Here is a 19,811-nt window from a genome sequence, read left to right on the forward strand (position 1 = left end):
CAGTCACGACTAATCATCCTTATCAGTTCCTTGGTACCGATTATACCCACCGATTCGATTAGCTCGACTAGATTGCAAGTTGTCCGATTAGTCATCGACTAATCATGATTAGTCGTCCGATTAGGTATTGAACGACTAATATCTTATTCATGATACACTCTTTCAGATTTTGTAATCCATCACTAATCTCTCGTAACTATAGCTTAGCAGTTGACAATTTGTTTAGGGATACTTGTTAAAGTGAGATATTTATGTGTTGGACCAACCAACCCTGGTTGAATCTTAATCTTTATTGTTTGCTTACTTATTCTCTACTGTAATTTATAATTGATCATCTATTTAATATGTATATATCCTAAGTATCAGGGGATTTAGATAGGACTAGACTATCGACTAGGTTCAACTAGCCTCGACTAATCAGCCTGATCAACGACTAATCACGATTAGTCATCTTATCGGTGCTCTTACGACTAGGTTCGATAATACGACTTGAAAACATTGCCAGAAAGTGCAGTCGTCCCAGAGCAAGGCCCATACATGGGGAGGATCTCTGCGTGTTCTTGAAAAATAATTTTAGATCCGGGATTAAACGAGAATATGGCAACAAGCTGTTATAAAGGTGCATAGCTTTACACATGTAATGATGGATGATTATTTATGTGGAATGTAATGATGTGATTATTTGTATGTGAATGTAACGAAGGATGATTATTTGTATGTGGAATTTATTCGCCCGGTTATGTATTCGCTGCTCCTGATAGGTGGAAACCTGAAGAGGTGTAAAGATTTAGAAGGATTTTTTCAAACAAAAAGTAAAGATTTAGAAGGCATGAAAAGCAACTGCAAATAAAACTAGCCGAATGTTAAGCTGAGAGATAGGACCTCGGTGGATCTGCCTCACTGCAACAACTTTCAATGCACCGAACCACCGTATCATAGTTTGGGTCAAGAAAAAAAGCCACCTGATACATTAAGAAAAAACTGCTTAAAGGGCTATTCTGCTCCTTTAACGGGAGCTGAAATTCTTGAAGTAGGAAATTTGAATGGACTCACCGAATACCGCTCTTTACCAACAGAAACAACACGATGCAGTGTAGATCTACAAGTTACAGGATAACAGATAGCAATCAAAGTTCATATATGAGTTTTCTTTTGCGGAGATGAATTGGAATATATAAGTGCAGAAGACAAAATAAAACAGAAGTGCAAAGGAATGTTCTCGATCATATATATGCAACTACAATGCCAAGTAACATGTTTATGAATTATGATGTTGACAGGAAAAAATTATGACTTAAGAGGAACATTTTATCTTTTATCACATTTGCCTAATCTGAACAGAGAAAAATATGTGTATGCAGTTCAAACTGCTAGTCTGCTGCTGTAGTTGATGATATCTATGACCTATGATACTACCACACAATGAATCAACAAAAGTAATGAAGCTGATACCTGAAAACACAATTTGTCCACCTTTCTAGCAAGTCGCCAATATTAACAATAAGGGCCCTACAAGCAAGGCAAGGGCCGATAAGATTGTTCTGTACCTGGAAGGAATTATCTGAAGAACAGTAGTACAACCAAAATAGGTGTCCAGAAGTTAACTGAACAACAAAGTATACTCGCTGTAGAGGGCACTGAACTGCCATATTAGAATTTCTAACTTTCTATTCATGGAATTCATAAAATGAGCATTTACCCATCAATGTGATGAACGTCTTCCCATAGCTGAGGATCCCTATCCTTCTCCCTGCATATCTGTACACTCCTAACAGCGTAAGAAACCATAACATAAATGTTGATGAGGCCACCGTGTCTACTTTATTAAACAATAGCCCATGTTCCATTTGGGTGGTGGACTGGTAGTACCCGAGTGACTAGGTACAAAATTTGAATAAAACTGAAGGTGATGAGCTATTTTTTTTAGAACAGATATTATACCTGCAGGCCAGGAGTGCCATCAGTTACTAAAAGGGTTATCGCACCATAGTCTGAGTGAGCTGATGCACCATAGTTTCCACAATCAGACTCGTTTACTTCACCTGCGTCAAACCAATAAACAGGAAATACTGTGTAAGCACATAACACAATCCATAATACAAAAAGAAAAGAAAAACACTCAGAACACCAGGACTAACAGTGTCTAGAAGCAACTTAAAGATGTCCCATGCTTTTTGTCTGTCTGTTCGCCCACTTACCGTATAATAGAAGAACAGGGAAAAAAACTACCCAACAAAATTATATAGCTTACATCCACATTGCTTAAGTGAGTGTACTTCAATAACAAAGACAGCATTCCAGTACACAGCAGTAAGGTAGATACTTTGAACTATTGGAAAGAGAGATGTACAGCTCTGCATAGCCTCTGCTAGAAGATGCTAAATTGCTAATACACTAAGTATGAATATGTTCAAATAAATTGAAATTATTTTTTAATAACATATGGATTTAAGTTCACACAAGTTTCAGTTAAAACTACACGTGTGATCATGCAAGTATAAATATGTGAATTGACTATTTTCCCTAAATATTTAGTGGACACAATAGTTATGCTCCCCAACCACAAACCAGGTAAGAAGAAAATATAGGATGGTGTCTCCTTAATCCTTAAGGGTAACATATGCATCCATATATGTTCTTTAGTAGAACAAATTTGCTAAGCATTCAAGAAAAAAAGAACACCTGTACTTCCATTCGTGCAGTTTCTCTATAGTGTTTTTATGGGAGCATGAAATTCACGAAGAAGTGATGAACCATATGAGAAGAAATGCAAAAAAAAAACAAGATTAAGAATGTAGTGCACCATTTCATAAATATTACACTAAACTTTGATTCTGGCATAATGACGTACAATGAGATGGAGTATTGTAACCTGGGTAATGCAGTAACCGAAGAAATGTTGACGGGCAGTCCAATGCACCAATTTTGTGAAAGAATTCAGCATCCAAATCCAAACCCAAAGCAATCAGAGAGAGTATCCTTTTGCTGGTATCCCTAGTAGGGAATAAGCAACAGCATAAATCAATACAATAGACAATTTTATTAAATATTACGTTTCTTGCAAAGCTCTTTTTTATTTGTTTCGAGGACTTACAGAACTGTTGCAATGTACAACTTCATTGTCTCCTTCCAGGATGGAAAGCACTCTACAGATATCCAGAAAAAGAAGCAAATGTTCAAAGCACATAATAGGCATCTGATAACATGAACTACGTCTATGGATATAAAGCAAGATGACAAACAAAATACTTATTAGTTGTTAAAAGATGGCAAAGCAAATAAGTACCTTCAGAAGGCCATTGGTTTAGATCATTCTGTAGATCACTTTCCCCAATAGGCCCAATGTAGAAACTCTCCTTGAGGTCTCCTGCAATATCACAATTCAGAAATCAATAGTAGATTGAACTATATGTTTTGTTTATGGAACATACTCTTTAGCAGGAGATCTACTTATCTTTCATTAGGAAAGGCAGAAGAAAATTACTGGGAGTTTAGCACTTTGGCATAGGAGTCAAAGTTCCTAAATAAGATCCCCTAAGGACAGAGTCAACCATATCGTTTACAAGCACCAGAAATGTAAGTGGTAAAATCTATGCAGCTGTAGCTTCAAATAACATGCGACAAAGACATGCCCTCCCATTCTCTATGAAATTGTTCTCACGCACAGCCTAATCAAATAAGCCTAATCAAATAAGCGAAGCAAGGCAGGTTCCACGAAATGAATATACCTTCACTTTGGTAGGTACCACCAGGAAAAACGAGCAGCAGACGACCCATTCTCTGACAGAATCACAGAAACAGGCCCATCATAGTTCTAGTTCAGTTTTAGCTGTCACAGCCCGTGAGCCATTCTATACAACAAACTGGAGCTATTGAGACGTTGCAGGTGGGAACAGTAAATCCCCTAAATTTTCTAAACTTAGGAAGAGGACTACTAGCTTCCATCGGTGAGGCACTCCGGCGCCAACTGACCAAGTGCCGTTTCCAAAGCAGCGGTCACAGTTTTAGTGTTCAGACTCAGACCGAAATTCCTATAGCAAGTGCATAGGAGGAGCAGAGGAGGACAGAGACATCCAACCTACGAACTCGGAAGAGGCGTCGAGCTTCTCGGCGTAGGGCGGCGTGTACCCCCGGTAGTTGCGCCTCTGCAGCTTCATCTTCTCCTCCATGGGCAGGTCGAAGAACCCCTTGCTCTCCGCGAACACCGCCTCGATCAGGGCGCCGTCCACGCCGTGGTTGGTCACGTAGAAGAACCCGTGCTCCACGCACGCCTGCGCGAACCAAATCGCTCGTTAGGGTAGAGACGCGCGCGCTCAGTCGCTGCTGCGCCCGCGAAGCGGAGGGCGGAGAGACTCCGTCACTCCGGGGGAAGTTCGAGGGCGCGGGGGGTGGGGGGGGATCGGGCGAGGTCACCTGGCGGACGGAGGCGGCGGCGGCGCGGGGGTCCGGGGACGCGAGGTCCACCACCGGGAGGTCCACGCCCCCCGCCATCGGTGATCTCCGTCGGCTCCCCCCGGCTGAGCTGAAGCAGCCTGCAGAGGAAACGGAAGCGCTGCTGATTTGCTTGCTGCTGTGGCGTGCCCTGGACGGCGCTGCGCCTCCTGCTGCTTCTTCATTATTAGGCGGGCTCCATTTATGGGTCGGCCTGGGCTGTAATCAGAAATGGGCTTGGGCTGAAACGTGACAGAAAATCATACTTACTGGCGCATGGCAGTAGCTAGCCCAAACCAAGATGTACGACGAAAATAGACCCACAGAGCGAGGTCTATTTTAACATACACAGATAGTTTTATACCAATTTAAATAGTTGTTGTCTATTTAGCTGTCTATGTGATATTTAATAGGCATTCTAGTTGATATTATTTTGCATGGAGCACGAGCTAGAGCAGTAAACAAGATAGTAGATAGCAACACACTCTTTCCTCATTTAATGATGACCACATCAGCTTATTTTGCTTACGTGGACTTATATAAGCGGCTGATGTCTAATTATTGTGCATGCCCTAAGAGAGCTCGCGGTGAGCCGGTGACACTATTGGCAATCACGCGACAGAAAGAAAGTTTTGAGGGGCACCAGCTGATTTAAATTTAAAGATTGGGAGAGCCAGGCCCGGTCTTGAGATTTCCGAGGCCCGGGGCGAAACTAAGCACCGGGCCTTTTCTATGTGAAATCGTTGATTATTGGATCAATAAATATAAAACCTCATCCTATAACTTCATCAACTTGTTTCCTTCTCTTTCTTTTCGCACTGCCAAATACGTATCTTACAAAAAAATTTTAAAAAAAAAATAATTGAAAATTTGCTATCACAAATCTATCAATTTGCAAAAATATTACCGAAAACTAGGTAGAACTCTCAAATCCTAATATCATCTATCCTTCACCGACATCACTCGATTATTATTTATCAATTACCTACTACAATGAACGTGAAATATTGATTTGATTTCATTCATAAATCAAATATAAAATATCAATCTACTAATGGGTGCTCTCACAAAAAAAAAAAGAAAATCTACAAATGGGTGAGGAGGCCAGGTATTGACGTGCTGGTACCTGGTGCTGGCTTCTCGCTGGCCTGCTGCCCGCAGAAATCGGCACACTGGCGACGAGAAGAAGCCACCGGATAGAATTGGAGAATGGAGAGCGCAGACGCCGGGATGCACGGATGCTGTTCTGCGATTAGCCGTCATCATATTTGTCAATCGTGCTGCCTGCGCCAGGAGCCCAAGCCGCCCCTGACCTATCTCGTGACTCGCGTAGAGAGAGACGGATCAAGAAAACCCAAACGGATAGGGATCATGGAGACGAGGCGCACACGCTCTACATATGCAGCAACATGACAGCGGACCCCATTGATTCGGGGGGCCTGGGCGGCCGCCCCGCTCGCCCCCCTCAGGGCCGGGCCTGGGGAGAGCGAGCGAGGAGCGCAAATATAGCTCAGTTAGCTGCAGGAACTAGGCGCGCGGGAATATTGGGTACTGGTTTGGGTTACTGTTGGAGCAGTGTTTTTATGATTTGTATCTAAAATTAGTTTTTGGGAATAAATTTTGGATAGTGTTGGCATTTTTTTGATATGAGATAGTGTTGGCAATTGGTTGAGTGTTTTTTTTATCAAGACATACCTGTATTGATGTTAAGGATACAAAGTCCATACAAATACAGATACATCTGGAAAAGGATACGTAAAGCAGGATTTTTGCAGACAGGCCCCTAACAAACAACAGAAAAACAACTAAGTCCCTAGGACCGTCTACACCTCCAGTCCTCCAGCTGAATCCTCCTGCCGCCGCTGGAAGCCGCCACCAAACCCCATCGCCGGAGCTCCGTCTTGCTCGGATCGTGAGGAACCCTAATGCCGCAAGGCTTTGAGAATAGTCGCAGTAGGCACTCGTCCACATGGATGAGATGAAGGCGTCGCCGAAAGCCCGTCGACCGGGGATGCGCCCCGAGCTCCTCCGCTCCTGGACCACAGCTCGCCGTCGACGAACGCCACCGCCAAGGAAAGCTCGAGCTTGGTCCACCCGCCGAACCTCCACGAGACCCACATCCTGCTCTGCGCCCTTGAAGCAAAAGGCCGAAACTCCCGCCGCCTGGAGAAGACACCGGAGATCCGGACACGGACTCCTGTACAAGGGGTTCACCAAGGAAGCCCCACCTCCATTGGCTCGCCGTCGGCGTCGGAGCAGGCCACCAACGGGACGAGGAAGAACCAGAGAGTACCTTATTCCACGATGGTGCCGCCGCCGCCGTCGTCTCGACTGCGCCGCCAGGACACTAACTCTAGATCTACTAATACCACCTCCGACCGGTGAGTGACCCGCCGTCTCCACCGCCTCGCGAAACCCAGAGGGCCATCGGAGGCGAGGAAGACCGTCGTCCCCGCCGGCGGAGACCGAAGCACACTTTTCCGCCGCTCTCAACTGTTGGGGGGAAGAGTCGAGAGAGGGAGACAAAGTTTTGTCTCGGCCAATTGGTTGAGTCTTGAGTGTATGGGATCGGGACTGGCTATGGGCGCGTGCGAGATGGATATGATTGGTTGCTTGGGTCTATCCGGTCTGTAGTGACCGGCTCTGTAGTGGATGCATCTAAAGAGAGTCGTCACGCACCTAAAGTTGCAATGAGCTCAAGATGACACGGTACTCTACCCACATGGCCACATCTACATGCTGAGTATGTTGAGTTATGTATCCCATTGGTCATTATCAATATGAGGTTAATGACTTAATGTGAGTCGGGCATGATGCAATATGTATCCAGTTCGTCATCGATGTGAGGCCGACCAACATAAGTCATCAAGCAACATGAATGGCCATGGAATCTAAGAATAATTTTTTTACAAAACAATCTATTCTATATACATATGAAGGGCCAAGCTTTTCAAAGCTAACCATATCTGCCTAGCTATCCGACCACATACCAAGAAGGGTGCTGGTCATCAATGTATGAATCATTAGCTCAAATCAACCTATAGAGTGCAGTGACAAGTTGAAGATGTGTGTGTATTGCATCTTGCAGCAATGGGGCCAGGTCAATTATTTCGGTAGATGCTTAGGTGCGGACAATAGTGACCAATGGCTCATCAACACAATCTTGAATGTGCAATAGATAGCTCCGCACAATTTTTGAGTTATACATATGACAATTCAAAACATCTACATCTCAAGATTGTCGCATTTCACAGGCAGAGGGGGGCATGACATGGCTTACAGAAAGCTTACAGACATGTTGGCCTATCAATTGACAATTAATATTAATAATTTGATCGAATATATATATCTAGCCCGCCTAATGTGTGTTTTGTTCAAAACTAATAATTGGTTTTCTTCATATCTTCTTTATGTGTAAACTCTGTCATTCTATATAGAAATGTTGAAGGCGTGTGTCTGCCACATTAGTGAGTGATCAATACATAAACTATTAGAGTTCCAAACAAGTTCAACATATCTTCTGACTTCTTTTATTATATATAAATCTATGTCCACAGCGATAAGGTGAATGGTAGCGGTGTTCACTGGTATGGTGGGAAATATGTGTTGGAAAGCATGACTTGGCATTGAGATGGCATCTACATCTGGGCACTCAACAATGGTTGGCAATTGGCATGGTTAGTTCCTGTGCAAAGTGTGGGCCGGGCTGGGTTGATGCTAATAAGGCGACATGCTAAGCCAACCAAAACTCAAATTGAGATCGATATCTGATACAAATGTCTGTCTATAGCAAATTGCAGGCAATTCTTGACGAGATAGGATAACACAAATCGTCCAAGATGCATTCTCGATGACTATCATGACTTTATACAAAAAGTTACCCGATTGTGTTACCCATCCAAGATGCAAAAAGTCTAACAATGGTTGGCAATTTAATGGTTTGTATAAAGTCAGGCTGATGGCTTTCAATGACTATATCACAAAATATAAACAAACTTTTTGCATAAATTTATTTTGAAGTAAGAATAAATATTAATATAAATAATCTAGCTACCCGCGCTATTTGCGCGGGCCATCCTGCTAGTTCATTATTAAGTCCATTGATTTATCGAGGTCTACCTTTGCCTCCTGCGCATTCAGCTACCCTTTATACTTTTCTCTGAGAGGAACTGATTGCTAATAATTTAACCTTCTAGCTTCTGCACCTAATTACCTATGTGGAAGCGAAACCTTGCAAGCTACTTAGTCATCATCAAACGAAAAAGGACATTATGGTCCGGTCTGGCTTCGTTGTGCCAGCTATTCTTCCATTCTTCTTTAACAATTGTACACTAATCCCTTAAAAAAAAGAGAGCAAGTGTACATACACCAAGGCAGGCAGTGCACAAAGAGACGGTAACTCCAGTCCCGACTACTCTTGGTAGCTTTCATGACTCAGCTGGGTGGTTTTGTTTTGGCCTGCAATGCAAAGAAGAAGATGCAACAGCAACCCTGAATGAGGGAAGGATTCTAGGCCCGCAGCACATCGCTCCTACGGTTTCAGCCAAGAGGCCGGAAAAGACGGTGGGAGTTTCTAACCGCTACTAGACCAGTTGGTGGCACTGAACGAACTTTTCACTAATTTCAGGCCCTATGCGAACAAGAGTGGAATACCCGCTATCTTAGCTTACAAAGCTACTAGTACTATACGAAACTATACTTGCTCTATTACATGAAGTGCGCAATTTTATTCTTTTTAAGACAGATTAGTGGTGGGTTGAAAAAACTCGTATACCCTTATTTGTTTGCCACATGTGATTAGTTTGGCATTAAAATCAATTTTGACCACTTAATTAGGTAAGTAATTGAGATTCAATCTCTAAAATTGTATTCTTTGTGAAACTTTTTTCAAATGCAGGATTGAACTTTTCATGAAATGGATGGAGTATATCGTAAAGTGACCCGGATCAGAGGCCCCACATGCAGGCACTGAAGTGGGCCCGTCGATAGCGCTAACAATGTGCACTCAAAGTCTGCGGAAAAGGACTAAGGCCTCCACTACCACTATATAATGATCAGGAAGCACCGCCGCTGCCAAGGAGCTACCAAAAGCTAGCAAGCTCACCCTGAGACGAAGTCCTTTGCAGAGCCATCTGCAGTGAGCGGCGGAGAGGCCGGAGAGACAGATGCTGGTGGTGGACTTGGGCGTGTGGTTCATCCCGCTGACGCTCGTCATCGTCCCGTGCCGCCGGATCGCGCTCCTCCTGTCCAGGCTCGAGGAGCTCCGCCGGAGCGTGGTCCGGCGACCGAGGCTCGCCACGGCGGACATGTGGTCCCGCTTCGCCACCCTCAACTCCATGCCGTTCATCGTGTGACGACGGTACACATGCCGCCGCCGCCGCCGCCGCTTCATTCTTAGCCATCTCCTTGGTTGGGGTCTGTTGAGTGCGCTCTGCATGTTCTGGTTTGGCTTCTGATCACAATTAAGCCCCAGTAGCAACGTACAAGACTTGCTTTTGGTCTTATTAGGACTTGCCATAACATGTATATATGGGATGAGATGCAGATGAGGATCTAGACTGCATCTGAGAGAGTTTCCTGGTCCTGATATCATCTGTGTATACTTGCTTCAGTTTGAACATGAGGATTTTCTGAACAACCATGCATGCTAGTTATCAATTTATATATATATATATATATATATATATATATATATATATATATATATATATATATATATATATATCTCGATCGGGTTATGACGGTCTCTCCCGTTTTTCATCAAGAGGAAACGACTTTAGTTTCCCAATTGAGAAACTCCCCGAATTCTGGCTCGGCGAGGAGGATTTTTTTGTTAATCGCATCCTGAAATTCGCTCCCATCGAAAGTTAAACTCAGGACTTGAAAAGTGCAACTGAAGCCACCTAACCAACTCAGCTAAGGGCCATTCACGCTGTTACCCAGAGGCTAAAGTTAAATCCAGGCGCATCAGATGTTTGATACTAATCATGAATTAATTAGGCTCACATGAGCTAATTATGGATTAATTGGAATCATTATATTCATCTCGCGAATTAGTTATGCAATTAGTTTTATCATTAATATACGCTTAATACTCTCCATTAGTATCAAATATTCGATGTAACAGGGTATCGCAAACAAACGGGAGCCAGTGCGAAGAAGACAAGAATCATGATGGCCAGATTCGGCTAGTTTTGTAAACCAATTCATCGTGTTCCTTGTTAAGTAGATATGCGAACCAATACAATAGTGATTAGGTGATAAGGCCCCCATAAAAGAAAAGACTATATGGTGCTGTCATCGTGTAGGTGATAAGGTCGCCCGGTCGCCCCAGCACCACAGCACAAACTCCACTCACCAATGCCTACACTTATCATTATCAAGAACATGGGATGCGAGAGGAGGCTTTGTCATAGTCTCGGTGGCACAGAGCAGACATCGATGCCACGGCAGCAGGGCCGCGCGCGCTTACCGACAGATCATTAGATCAAAGTGGCTTTGCTGGCCGCGTGGCGCTGAAAGAGTTGATGTGCTGACCAGAAGCAACCCGATGTGTTTGCATCAGGAATCAGGAACATGAGCAGCAACAGGCTTGAACAGTCGCTGCACTACTGAAAGCGAATAGCTGCAGGTTTTTTGTTGCGGACCCCCATCGCCGAATCTTGGAGGCAATCCAACCAGGAGGCAAGCGACGAAAGGAAACCACTCGAGAGAGAAAATAGTAGGAAGATCTTGTACAGTACCAGTGATCGCTCTGTCAGGAAAAATGTTGCCTGAACAGCAATTGGTGTCGTGATCACGGTGGATCGAAAAAAATCACAGACATCCTCTTTTTCATTCTCTTTTTTTTTTGCGAAGGGGCGGATCCCACTTTATAAAAGCAGAGCTTTTACAACTAGCACTCTGAAGGAAAAGAAATTTACAATAAAGTCTGTAATCTCCATCCTCCAAAGGTGCAACTTTGCGTACAAGACCCTCAAAACATTCAAATTTGAAAATGAAGTCCTTGGATCTTCACACAAGGTTCCTGGACATCGCACCTCTTCCGAATCCGCCAGAGTTGGGGAAGAAACACAGTGTCCAAGCAAGCAGCTCGCCCAAGACACCTGACGAGACCTCCAGCTTGTGGAAGAGACCGCAGAGGGGGACTTACTGCTAGGCACCGAAGCCGAGTAAATGGCCTCCCAAGCACATCGGCCATCCTTGTCGAGGTCGAGGAAGAACAGCAAGCAATCCGCCTTCACCGATGAAGACACCAGTGATCGGAACAGGAGTCTGCCGCCGCCGACAAAGTCGTCAACGCAGAAGAAAAAGCTCACGGGGGAGCAAATCAGATCCATCCCCTTCGCAAGAAGAGGGATGCAGACTAACCTCAATCCTTCATCTCCGGGACCGACACCACCATCGCCACCAGAGAAAAGGAGAGGAACAAAAGCTTTCATCCCCACCCCCGGTGACGCCAGAAGCATCGCCAACAGCAGGGGGAGAAACCCACCTTCGCGCGTCGTCAGATATGGTGTAGAGACCTCCACCACCACCAGAGACGCGCCAGGAAGACCTCGCCCAACCATCGCCGACAGCGTTGCCGAACCTGTCACCGCCGTCGAAGAAGGAAGGAGAGACACTTATTTGCGACCCCAGCAGCACGAACGCCGCCGTCGCACAACTGAGCTCCGCCGCCACACATGCCGGCGAGCAAACCAAAAGAGCTAGGAAACCTACTCTATACATACTCACTCGAAGAAGGTCGGATCCCCCCGTCCCCCAACGCCGGCGACCTGCCGGAGTCGTCAGGGACGAGGGGACCAGGCGGAATCTCCGATGAGAACGAGAGCCGCCTGCTTTTTGCCCGTTCTCTACTGTAGCACAGGATAAGGACGGAGAAAAGCAGCACACAGAGCGGCTTTTTCACCTCTTTTGGATTCTCAGGCAGTTGAAATGTTGGTTTCGTAGTACACCACTAACCGAGAAAATAAAAAGCATAAATCAGAAAGAAAAATAGGATACTCAGAGCTTGGAAATGGCACCCAAAATACTGCAACAACCTAAACCAAACTTTTGTATGTCCAGATGAACCGCAGAATATGGTACCTATATGTAACGAACATGTCACCATTTATGACATTTTGAGTGATTTTAGTGATCGTATGACAACATAATCAATGGGACTAATGGTTTTATTGAGTGAACATATCTAGATCCCAAGGATGAAGTAAAAAGGCTACATAAAGAAAAAACAAAGAAAGAACTCAAAGAAACGATGAATTGGACGACTTCTGCAGAAATCAGTAGCACCGGTTTAACCGATGTCTAAGCATCGGTGCATCCGACGCTTAAGGGAAGGACCGATGCTCCTGTCGGCCTATCTCTGTTAGATGCAAGTTGGAATCAAGTCAAGATACCCTGGTCATCGGTTGAACCGACGGGGTCAAGTCAAGCATCGGTGCAATCAACATACCATTGTCCAGAGACGATGTCAAGCGTGCAGCAGCCAAGCCTTTAGCACCGGAAGGACTGACGGCCACCAGAGCAATGCGTCGGTGCAATGACGTCAGCAGGTGCAACGGCTATATGAAGATCCAGTGTCACCGGTTTAACCGACGCCCCAAGCATCGGTTTAACTGATGGTCCCAGAAGCTACTGCGGAAGTGTCAGAGATGCCAACGGCTACTTCAGAGCGCAGAGTGACCGGAAGAACCGATGCCCTATGCACCGGAAGTTCTGATGACTACGCAGAAAATTGGCTAACGGCTAGTAACAGTTCTCTTGAGTTGGTGGCCTATATATACGTCTCACCCCGGCCATTGTAAGTTTGCTGGAGTCCCAAGGCATCACACACATATCCAAGAACACCTCCAAGCCATCCAAAAGCATAGAGATTAAATCCTTAGTCCTTAGCACAATCTTTTGTAAGTGTTAGTGCTAGGTTAGCTCCTAAGTGAGTGAGCAAGCAAGGTTGAAATCCTTGTGGCTGGTTCTAGAGTTGTGACATCCCAAAAATTCACCAAATTAAATCACACGCTAAAAATAATTTTCAAAATCTCTTTTCAAATCATTGAGCTCAGACTTTTCGAAATTGTTTCCCGACCGATCTCCCGGTCGCCCGAAAAACCAGTCCCGACATCCAATCGCTATCCCGTCTCCCGGTTTCCTCCTCGTTTCGCGCGTCACACCGACCAGCACGCGTGCGTGTGCAGTCGAGATCGTCGCCGCGATCGGCGTCGGCGCGAATCTCTCTCCTTCTCTCTCTTTCCCTTTTCCTTTTTCTTTTTCTCATTTTCCTTTTTCTTTTCTTTTATTTTTCCTCCCTCTCCTCTGCCGCGCGCCCCCGAGCGCCGCTCGCCGCGCCGCCCGCGCACGCACGCGCGTCCCTGCTTCCTGCCACTCCCACGCGCTCCGCGTGCCGTGACGTCCGCCGCGCCGCTCGCCGCTGCCGCCAGTGCCGCCTTGGCGCACGAGCTTGCGATAGCAGAGCGCGCACAGCGCCCCGCCATAGCCTCCGGCCGCACGCGCACTGCTCCCTGCCCTGCTCCCGCCTGTGCCCTTGCCCACGTGCCGCACGCACGGCCCTGTACGCGGCCCCGGCCGACGCCGCGCCACCCCTCGATCTGAACAGCGCCGCCCGCCCTGTGCCTCCTCGACGCGAGAGAGCGAGCCGAGCTCGACGTCGGCCACAGCGACTGACCACGTTCGCGCTCCGCCCCTGGACGCCGCCCTCGGTGCACACACCACTCCACGACGGCCGCAAACGGCCAGAGCGCCATTAATGGCGCCCACGATGCTCGCCGGCCACCACCACCGGCGCCTCTCCCCTCCACCACCTCGCCACGCCTATAAATAGGCGCTCCTCGTGGCCATCCACCACCATAAGCCACGCCGCCCCCGTGCCCCTCCTCTCCGGCCTTGCTGCGCCGCCACCTAGAGCCGCCGTGGCCGCCGCCGCCCGCTCTCGTCTCCCCACCTTCCTGCTCCACCCCAGCTCAAACTAGGTAGGGGAATCGAACCCCCACCTCCTCCTCTCTCTTTCCCCTCTCCTCTCGGCCGCCGCCTTCGCCCTGGGTGCCCGAATCAGGCCGCCGCCGGCGCGCCACCCCCCTCCCCTATTTCCCAGCGGGGAAAGGAGGAAGAAGGGGGGCGTTTATGCCCATACCCCCTGCCTTTGCTATTATTTCATTAAAGGCCCTCCCACCTCTCTAGTTCATTTATAAAAGAGCCCTTTTCTATTTTCCCTATTCGCAAATAAACCCTTCCACCATAAACTTTAATTCCAAAAATGCCCCTACACTTTTCCAGAGTGACCCCGATGTTTTCTAAAATTACAACCAAGCCCTTGCCCCTCAAAAATATTTACAAAAAGACCCTTGAACCCCCGTTCGACCCCTAAACCCTTCTCTGACCTATCATTTTATGCGCCAAACAATCTCCGATCGACCTCAAACTTTACCACGCCATTCCTATTATAGTTTTGGCCATGTCATTAGGAGACCGTCCAGAGATATTACTCCTATCTTCATATCATAACTGTTTCCAATTCGAGCTCAACGATAAAACTTTTATTTCTTCTTCCTAAATGTGTGCTTGCTTGTGTGCGTCGTAGATCACGGTGTGAACGAGGGAGAACCCGTCGATGAACAATACTGCGAGCAAGCGAACGAGGACCAGTTCCGCGACCCCGAACTCGAAGGACAGTACCTCGAGCAGGACTTCCTGGAAAGCTTTGAAGACGGCAAGTTCAATTCCGCCCTTTGATGCATGTTTTGTCCTAGTTTTTATAAACACAAGCTATTGGCCTATTTTATAAAACTGCATATGTTTTGCCTGCTGAAAACATGGTTGGATAGCCACCCCTTGATTTGTTATAACTATTCCTTGACCCCCTAGATTAATGCCTGAATGTGTTTTGTTTGGACGTTAATCGCTGCTAGAACGCTTAGGACTTTATGCACAATACGACTTGTTTTATATAAAAAATGTGTGCGTGTGCGAGAAGGGAGAAATGCGGAATTTCGAAAGATGAGTTTAGACGGGATGGATGGCATTTTTGTGTGATTTGTCGATCGGTGTGCTCGTGCCTGTGTGGCAGAGCAAGGAGGGGAGATATCCATCTTGTCACCACTAAGGACCGAGTTGGTGTGTCATCTCACCTAACTCCACTATCGTGCAAACCACTCGACCGTTGAATGGGCAACGGCTTAGTATAAACCCCACTAGTTAGTCTGATAGCCATCAGGAAAGCTGAGAGCAACGGGTGATCAAGGAGAAGGGATTAGCTCTGTGTGACTTATGCCCCTGTTAAAACCTCCGTGATAGGTCAATGACCCCTTGGTGGATCCCGTGATGGCTAGTCAGGTCTAGCTAAGGTGGGTAATGGCTTTGTTGGGATCTACACCGACACTACGGTGATCGGGTTGTGGTACCCCGCTTGTGGGTAAAGTTGCACACCTCTGCAGAGTTAAAACCTATTCGAATAGTTGTGCCCACGGTACTGGGCGAGTTACGGTGTGGTCACATAACTAGTGTTTATTTTGGGATGGGTTGGCGTGAGTTGTTTTGGGAATGTGTCCGGCAGTTGTGCCGTGTGCTACGGCGGATGAGGAGTCCGGTAACAGCTTAAAATTTGGGTCATGTGTGGGCCAACATTATATTTTACTCAGTACAAAGAAAATTTGTTTTGAAAATCCTTTCTTTCAAATGAACCCATGCATAAAAGATTGATTTCCGCAAGATAAACCACAGCCTTATCCTTGATGTAACCGATGCATTATATTCTGTTTATATCCCCTCCGTGGGTGTGGTTGGACTTGCTTCCGAAGACGTTGAGTAGAGGTTCCGTCCTGCACCCAACCTTGCATGTGGATTAGGGTCACTCGCAGGAGGTTCCGTATGGCGCAAGACTCTGATGACCCCTTTTCGTAATTAATATCGTTGTGTGTGTGGGTTGTTATCCTCGCGATAGTGGCGCTTCACTGCCCATTTCTGCGAAGAGTTGTACGGTGATGTACCATCTGATGTAATAAAAGTGTTTATCCGCCTCCTGGGACTGATATTGTAGCACTTTTAAGTCTTCTCTTATGAGGGAACGCTTCAAGAGTGAACCAAACTTGTATTTCAGTGCGCCGGCCTCCTTGGAGCATTGGTGGCTCGCTGGTATGTCAACGACCCTCCGGCTTGGTGTGGAGCGGCGTCGACAATACTGTGCGGGGGACGGAGACCCCTTCTTCGTGGGCAATCTCCCTTAGTAGAAAAAACCTAATAATTCAACATCATTTTTTACATTTTTAATGACGCCATCATTAGTACTAATAATTAGCTTTTCAAAAGAAACTTAATACTAATAATCAATAGTACAGGCGAGATCTAATACGCGGAGCAAGCGGGACTCTTTTTTTTTTTGAGATAGAGCGGGACTCCTATATATCTTGCGGAATATAGATAGATATTACATTGCACGGCCCATCACAGTCGAGGCCCAGGGCTAACAGCTTCCCATCGTCACCGGCCTGCTATTATATTATTTTACTCGTGGAAGCCAGACAACATTTTTCTGGCTAGAGGAGAAGTAGCTGCAGCGCGACCTGTTATTTTTTTTAACACGCGAGTACATGCGATAGCACGGGGAGTACATCATCTTTCGTAAAGTGTTATCGACACAACAGTATATGAAACCAAGTTCAACAATCTAGGAAAGATAATTCAACATTTTCAAGTAATAGCTCAACATTTGATACTTCAATTGTCGAAGCAACTTTTTAGAAATGTTGAACTACTATATGAGAATTGTTGAAATACCATATCACATTTGCTAGAATTTCAAAAGAAATAATATATATATCCATATTGGATCTTTTTCGGTTCCATTAATTCCAAACAGAAAATATTGTTCAGACGGATTAAAAAAATAACTAATGGTTTAAGAGAAAATTGCATTTGAAAATCGAAACTCAAAGTAGATTCCCTTCCGTGTCCTCATATCACCCTGTTGGCACGTGTTCTCTCCGTTGGACAGCAGTAGAGCAGTCCAACCCGTCAGCCACATCCGATCCACCTCGCGGGGACTATATATCGCTCGCGCGATATATTAGAGTTCCATCGCCCGAAGGCAAGCAAAAATCAGTCCATAATGTTTTTTCCCAACTGGACTTTGATGCGTGTTATTAGCCTGCTAAAATATTAGGTTCTGGACCTTGATACATGTAGCTTGCTAAAATATTGGGCCCTGTACTACTAACGCTTGATAGCGCAGAGAGTGGTAGCATAGAGGCGCGTGCATGCGATAGTGATGCGCTCACCCATATATGCTGCAGCGGTAACAGATTTGTTATATATTATTTAACTTTGTTTTTTACTCTTCTTACTATTTTTTTTATTAGAACATATCTAGTGCAAACCAATCTCTTTATGCAAATCGTGCAAAGTTCAATCTGAACCACTGGATCAACATCCAAGGGGTATGACATTATAGTTTTTACTTTGCTTTCTTCTTTTGCTGCCCATGAACGTTAATCATTTCTATTGTATTTTTTGTTGTTTTTTCTTTTTTTCTTCTTCTTTCTCCCTATGCAATTTTATTCCTTTTCTTCCATCTACTTCTCTCTCATGATATTTATTTATTTCTCTTTCTTTCCTTTTATTTATTTCTTTATCTAAACCTCATGCAGATATTCATGTTCCGAATTGTAATTCAACTTTTGTTTCTAGTAATTTGTACATATATCGCACATGCTACAAATTCTGAATCTATGGTCTGAAGAAGTAAAGCAGGCTCTAACGGGTGAATGGGCGTCGTGACTATATATCGCGCACGTTATAATTTTATCTTCCATCGCCTGAAGGAATTGCGCAGGCCCATAAAATAAATAGGCTCAAGTTGTGTCAGTTAATAGATCATATCGTAGGCCCACGTTTGCGCATGTGCACGGAGAGAGGCGTGTACAAGCAGTGCATCATGCGTGTGAGTCCGATGGGAGTTCACTAACACCATCTAAAAGAAAACGGATGGTTTCTTTTTTTTCTTTTCTTAGTATTTCATTTTTGTTGCCTGCACTTTTTGATCGTATCTTTTCCCTCGTCACCTTTTTCTATTTGTTCCCTACAATTTTTCTTTTTCTTTATTTCTCCTTCCAACTATCTGCATGTAATATTTTTTCTTCATTAACTTGTTCGATGTAGAATCATTTGTTCTTCATGTAAAATTACTTATCTGTGTGTAACCGATTTGTTCCCAACATCAAATTAATTGTTCGCTTTGTAGATTAAATTGTTCCGTAACGTTGATTCATTTGTTCATGGTATCTTTTTCATTATATATCCTATAGAATTAAGTGTTCGTGATGTGTAATATTTTGTTTGTAGTACATTATTATTTGTTCGGTACATTTAGCTTATTTGTTCGTAAAAATATTTATTTGTTCGTGTTGCTAAATTATTTATTTCTAGGATCTGAAATTTATTATTTAGTATTAAAAAAATTTATTTAAAAAATATCATGCAAACATAGGCAAGTGTGATCTCGTTTTGAAGATCTTATCACAAGAAAAATAATGGTGCAATCAAAATTTAATCTAGATGCTCGGTTTAATAGTTATAACTTTTTAATTTTGGATTTACATGCATGTGGATGATATCACCAATGCTGTCCACTTCTACATGCATGCATAGATTTAGTTGGCAATATAGACACATATAGTTAACTGTTGGGCTAGCCCATCTATCGTGTTCAGGTGATGGTTGACGCTACTGTCGCCTCAAGCATGTTTTTTTTTGATAAAACATACATGTATTATGAGATAAGGAAAGCGTACAAATATAGATACGCTGTAGAAGGATACGGAGGACAGCTGTCCCGCCCAACTAACACAAAGGACCTCAAAGAAAAACGAAATAGCAAACTGGTCCTTGGACCCAGCTGAGGCGGAAGACTTCAGAAGTCGTCGTCGTCGCCGACGAGCACCGGCTCCTGCCGCCGCCGCCCATCTTGAGGCCGAAAGAAGCTCCATCGCACGTCGGCTTTGAAGTGGACCGCAATAGACGCCCGTCCTCGCAGACGAGCAGAAGCTGTCGCTAAACGCCCATCGGTCGGGGCCGCGCCCCAAGCTTCGTCGACCTTGGATGCAGGCTCTCCGACGACGACGACCGCCGCCACGGGGAAGACGAGCCCGATCCAACCGCCTTGCTTCCACAAAAACCGCATCTTTCTCCACATCCTGGAACCAAAAGCTTCGTACCTCCGCCGCTTGCCAGAAGCGAAGAAGACCCGATGCTGAACTGGCCGCCGCCATCCCTAGCCGGCGGAAAACTCCTGTACAGGGGCCGCCACGAACTGAAGCTCCAACTAGGTCTTCAGATCTGCCGCCCACCGACCCCACAGACCCGCCGCCGCC

General features: G+C 45.3%; 1 protein-coding gene and 1 long non-coding RNA gene across 2 annotated transcripts; both read right to left on the reverse strand.

Annotated features, from left to right (window-relative positions):
- Nucleotides 1-522: 522 nt before the first annotated feature.
- On the reverse strand, nucleotides 523-4,602 carry LOC120651903 (2-oxoglutarate-Fe(II) type oxidoreductase hxnY-like). The gene is made up of 11 exons (XM_039929540.1): nucleotides 4,414-4,602; nucleotides 4,079-4,271; nucleotides 3,287-3,367; nucleotides 3,095-3,146; nucleotides 2,873-2,994; nucleotides 1,942-2,042; nucleotides 1,700-1,758; nucleotides 1,453-1,509; nucleotides 1,054-1,099; nucleotides 883-962; nucleotides 523-769 (listed from the first exon to the last, which is right to left on the reverse strand). The coding sequence occupies exons 1-11, from the start codon at nucleotides 4,489-4,491 to the stop codon at nucleotides 709-711; spliced, it is 930 nt and encodes a 309-aa protein (XP_039785474.1). The 5' UTR covers nucleotides 4,492-4,602; the 3' UTR covers nucleotides 523-708.
- Nucleotides 4,603-11,233: 6,631 nt separating this feature from the next.
- On the reverse strand, nucleotides 11,234-12,361 carry LOC120651905. Its single transcript, XR_005666358.1, has 2 exons — nucleotides 11,803-12,361; nucleotides 11,234-11,706 (listed from the first exon to the last, which is right to left on the reverse strand). It is a non-coding gene; the product is annotated as an uncharacterized LOC120651905 (long non-coding RNA).
- Nucleotides 12,362-19,811: the final 7,450 nt, after the last annotated feature.

This window comes from Panicum virgatum, chromosome 9K, assembly GCF_016808335.1.
Source record: "Panicum virgatum strain AP13 chromosome 9K, P.virgatum_v5, whole genome shotgun sequence".
In the NCBI taxonomy this organism is placed as follows: Eukaryota; Viridiplantae; Streptophyta; class Magnoliopsida; order Poales; family Poaceae; genus Panicum; species Panicum virgatum.

Bases quoted from the DNA above. Each gene is read 5' to 3' on its own strand.
- LOC120651903 (XM_039929540.1), bottom strand. From the start codon at position 4,491: ATGGCGGGGGGCGTGGACCTCCCGGTGGTGGACCTCGCGTCCCCGGAC. The intron at 3,368-4,078 runs GTTGGATGTCTC...GTGATATTGCAG, and splicing joins CGCCTCTTCCGAGTTCGTAG to GAGACCTCAAGGAGAGTTTC. The intron at 1,100-1,452 runs GTATCAGCTTCA...TGTAACTTGTAG, and splicing joins TGGACAAATTGTGTTTTCAG to ATCTACACTGCATCGTGTTG.